The sequence below is a fragment of the Pterocles gutturalis genome, unplaced genomic scaffold (assembly GCF_000699245.1).
Source record: "Pterocles gutturalis isolate BGI_N339 unplaced genomic scaffold, ASM69924v1 scaffold49148, whole genome shotgun sequence".
NCBI lineage: Eukaryota > Metazoa > Chordata > Aves > Pterocliformes > Pteroclidae > Pterocles > Pterocles gutturalis.
The window spans coordinates 12,707-17,669 of record NW_010127544.1 but is presented as its reverse complement, the minus strand read 5'-3'; the positions used below and the strand labels follow the sequence as shown (position 1 = coordinate 17,669).

The window sequence follows — 4,963 nt, the reverse complement described above, 5'->3', positions numbered from 1 at the left end:
AAGTGTAATTAAGATCTAGTTGTGGAAGAATTCTGTACAAGTGTATCTTGATATCTGTGTGAGCCTCTGTTGAAGGCAGTGGCAGGCTGGGAAACCACTGTGTATACAAATCTCCTTGATGAATCTACAGCATGGAAACTAAAACCTGGGTGTTGTTCTAGATTTGAACAAACACATTTGAATAATGCAACCGTGTTATATAAAAGCAAATGTTACTGTGCACCTTATGTGCTGCTTCCAGTTCAGATCAGAAGCTGAAAAGCCAAAATACTGTGCACTGAGTTTCCCAATAGAGTGCAAAGAGAAATTTCAGAAAATAACTGTACTTCTTGCATGAGAACTTCTATCCCACAGGCACTTTGCACTTCAGCAGGGAAGGGTAGGGTGAACTTAATCTCATTTCAGAATCTTTTCAAGTTCCCATTTCGTGATTTACAACCTGATGTATGTGATAATGGAATAGGTAACTGCTGTAGCTTCTGGTAAGGGAAACAGAAACTGCAGGGATTACTCTATGAGCAGGCCCACAAATAAAAGATTCCCACTTTTTCCCCGTTCCCCATCTGTCTACCTGGCCAGTCAGGTCCTGCATTAGAATACACAATATGGCTTCTAGTATAATGTAGCTTTTGAAGGCAGAAACTGGTGTTGTACATTAAAGAGAAGCAAAAAGATTCCACAGAGTTTCTTACTCTCTTCTCATTCTTAGAGGGTTACCTTTACTACTTACTACTCACTGTAAGTAAATGAGAGAGGCTGATAATGGAAACCCTTCCACATGCTCAGGAGCTTTTTACTCTTGAAGACCTTGTAAATCTGCATGACTAGGGCAAGGTTTGTCCACAATACCGGGAAGAAATTTATTAAAAGAGATCCATTGACTGTCCGAACATGGCAGTAGTGAATGATTCAGTGCATTTGAAAGCATGTATGAATGTAACTGATCTTGATATTCCAAAGATGTAGAAAACTTCTCAGAAACCATATATCATAACAAGAAAATTTTCCTCAAAGCCACATTTCCAGCTTCCAAAAGGTCTACATGCTGAATGTCCCTTGTCCAGAACATGCACATTACTGTAGTTTAACACAGTACGTTTTCTTACATTTCAAATGGAAAAGGTAGCAGAAGAATCAATTTATTGCTATCACTTTCAAAAGCAATGAGCTGCTGAGTTGACCAAGCAGCTGATCAGATTGCCATTTATAAGTTGTGAAGATTTCAGACCCTCAGGTAAAGTTACAATATCTCTACTGGTTTAGTTTTTGTCACAGAAGTTAAAAAAACCCCATGCATTAGTAGAAAGTTCAAAGAGATCAAAGACAAAAGGATTTGTTATTCTCTCTAGCATTGCAATTAGCTTAACTTTCTGTTGAAGTGGGTAAAATCCATGCTTTGTGAGGTATTGTGGGAGAAATTGTGAATGATTAGTTATCTATATACATATTTCTGCAGTTTAATTGTGTGTGTGTGAGTGCATATATGTCAACCAGCAGTAGATGGCTTAGACCTGATAATCTCCACAGTAAATGTGTACTTCCTCCCTTCCCTATCTGTGTGAAAGAGATAACAATATGGTGCTCTGGGGATAAGTTTCGTATTTGTCTATTTTGTTTTGGCTGCATTTATTGTTTGTAACTTTGTAGTATAATGCAAACAGCTTGGAAAGACTGAATTTCTTGCTGTCATTGAAAGACTGGGAAAGTTAACTTAAAGTAGCAGAAGACACATGTAAAACTATTCCAACATAAGAGGCAATTCATGTAATTGATAAAATCAAACAGAAGACAAAAGGAACAAAACCTCAATTTAGAAGCTCTTGTTAATGAAGTAAAAAAAAAAATTACTGAACACCCACTGAACTGTACTGAGTGAAGATGCAGTTAATTCTTCAACCTCTTTCTAAAATCTTTTTTCAGAACCCTATTTATTGTCCTTTGTAGTGATAGTCCTTTGTTTCCAAACAGATGACTCAGAGCCCTTCCTAGTTATAACATGCCTGCTTTATACCATTACATTTTAACATCCCTACAAAACAACAGTTCCCACTTAAGCAAGTTATCAATCAGATATACCAGCATATCTGCTGTAGCTGCAATCCTCCTGACAGTGTTGGCTAGGAAAGGACTTCGTGCTGTAGAGGGCTCCTGGAACTCAAAGGTGACCCCAGTCCAGCACAGTTGGACCAGCTCGCTCTGTTTGCCCCCATACTTCCCGCTGCTGTGCTGTGATTGTACTGAATTGAAATGTATCGAGCTTTTGCTCTGGGTTCATGTTAAAGACTGGTCCTGAAAGGTATTGAATAGGGCTATTCATTTAGAACATTTTACAATTAAGCTGGCTTTTATTCACTTGGAATTGTCCAATTTTTTTTCCCCAAGAAGTATCTTTGACAGTATCCAGGTGTATTGATTGCCATTGCTTCCTGTTTTACTCCACACATTTTCATTTTCCACCCACACATGAACAGTTTTTTTCTGATACAAAATGGAGAAGAGAAACAAGGACAAAATGAGGGGTGGGGGGGAGCAGTAGGGAAGCAAACTGCTGAGAAGGGAAAGCAAAACTGACACGTACACCCCAAAGCAGAAGAATTTCTGTTTTCACAAAGGAACTTGCAGTTCTCCAAAAAGCTGGAAGGAATAATGTTAGTCCAGTACATAATCCAGGTTCTGCTACAGTGTCTGCTTCTCACCACAGGACACTCAAGTTTTTAGGGATACACTAAATTTAAAGTAGTAGGTATTTTCTTATATTTATTAAGTGTTTGGTTCCCAATTCCAGAAATAAACTGAAATTACAGTGTGCCCAAAAGGAGGTTCATGACCACTCTCTAAAGGTAGTATCTGCACTGAAAATTTTAAAAGATTGTGCAGCCACAACAAGGATATAACAAAATGCTCAGCTTCTCTAACCCTACAGGAAGATGTGCTACAATATCTCCACAGCCAATCAGCAGTATTACAAGCCTCAGACCAGGAAACTCTTTTAAGTACAGTATGTGTGAACATTACAACAGGGACTTTCTCATTGTTGCTCTTTCTTTTTCACTTTTTTATGCTTATAGGCTGGCACGCCAAATGTGAAGTCACTCATGGAGAAATTTAACAGGGGTAACAGCTCCACAGAGGATGTTTCTGGTAAAAGTCAAACCTTCAAAGTCCCCGGACAACCTGGAGTACACGCAAGGAGAGCAGCACTTGAGAAATTTGGAAGTCAAGGAAATGCAACTTCTTCTTCAGGACCCAGTACCTCAGGACCCCGTACCTTTCACAAACCTGTTCATCCTAAGCCTCCTCTAGGGGTCAAGCCTTCAACTGATGATAAAACTGAGAAGGATTCAAAGCCCCAATATTTGAAACCAGTGGCACAAAAGTTTGGGGTTCAGCTTCAGACAACTAACAGAGGAAATGATGGAAAAGCTGAATGCACTAAACCCTCTACCAAAAACACTGATTTGGCAAAGGACGAGCCAAAGCCTCTGTATCCAAAACCTGCAGGGAACAAGTTCCTTAGCTCTGCTCCTCATGAGATAGAAAAAAATCCTCTGGGAACAAAACCAAATTCAAATTTTGCACCACAGGAGAGTGAGGCAAAACCAGCATTTTCAAAAGTAACTGCAGTTAAGGAAAAGTTCATGTCTGCAACACAAGAAACTGAGCCCAAGTTTCCTTTCTCTAAACCATCTCTTGCAAAGAAACATTCTGTAAACCAAGAAGTCTCCCACAGCAAAGACACTTCTAATAAAAATAGTTTTTTGCAAAAAGGACTATCAGACGTTAGAGCAAGTACACTCGCATTTAGCACAGCAAAGGAAATGGATGAAAATAGTAACCGTGCTACAGAAGCTGCAGGCAGTCATTTTTCTAACGTGGTTCTGAAGCCCACTGGCCAATGGTCCAGCTCCTCTCAAGGCATCCCCAAAAAAGTGGAGGAAAAAACTGCCGAAAAGGGAATGAGTGCTGCCAGGAACATCTTTGTCAACAAAATCACCCAGGAAGAATTGGGTTCTTCTTCTAAGTTCCAGAAGTCAAACACAGCACTTGATGCAGGAAGGCCATCAGGTGGATCACAAGAGAAAGACGATGGGGATAGGAGCTCAGGAGTCCCCAAGCGAAAAGCCTTGCCCCTGCTGTTCAAGCTGGGCCAGCCACCACAGAAGCCCAGCCGACCCCCCAGTGTGGACCTGGAAAGGTTCCGGAAGAGCAGCCCAAAAGACAGTGAGTTGTCTCTGTTCTTGCTTTCTTGGGTATTTGGTTTTTTTATGCACTTAACACACTATTCATTTCAGGTCAAATCCCCTCTTCTGTTCAGAAATAACGTGAGACTTGGGCATCAGACAACCCCTTAAAGCTTTAACCTATGCTTGTGTCTCTTCTGTACAGGACAGAAATTAAAATTGTATTTTCCCTCTCTCAGCTTGAAACTACTTAGGTGTGGCTGTAAGTTGTGTCATGGAGTTTAAGTATTTGTCTCAACAGACTTTTAAGTCCTGACTTCCTATAAATGAGATGTTGATGTTGTGTGTCCTGTTCTCGACAGTAACTTCCTGGGCACAGCTTGAGGGCTACCAAAATGACTACTACCACCTATAGTAACCACTTTTTTTTTTCTTTTTTTGCCTTTCATGTGACCCTATAAATTGCTGTATTTTAAAGTTTGTTTAGAAAGTTGAACACTATGCAAAATTACAGAATCAATTGTTCCCACATGGAGCTGCATTGAATTTATAGACAGCTCTGAATCCAGACTCCAAAATAATCTCCTGTACTTAGTGTTCTCTGTTAAGCTTGCATGATACCAGTAGTGTGGCAGTTAGTAGCACCTGAGACTCTGCCTCACTGTTTTTGTGAAGAACGGGGCCTCTGAACTTTCTGATGGTTGTAATCCAAACATGAATATTAAGGCCTGTCACTAGGTTTCTGTAAAATTTGAGATGTTCTTGTATGTGATGAGAGCTTC

General features: G+C 40.1%; 1 protein-coding gene across 1 annotated transcript; it reads left to right on the top strand.

Moving 5' to 3' along the window:
• Positions 1-3,095: 3,095 nt before the first annotated feature.
• On the top strand, positions 3,096-4,221 carry FYB (FYN binding protein; the record flags this gene model as incomplete). Its single annotated transcript, XM_010079303.1, has 1 exon — positions 3,096-4,221. A coding segment is annotated over exon 1 (1,126 nt), but the record flags the coding sequence as incomplete, so codon positions are not given.
• Between the last annotated feature and the right edge of the window lie 742 nt (positions 4,222-4,963).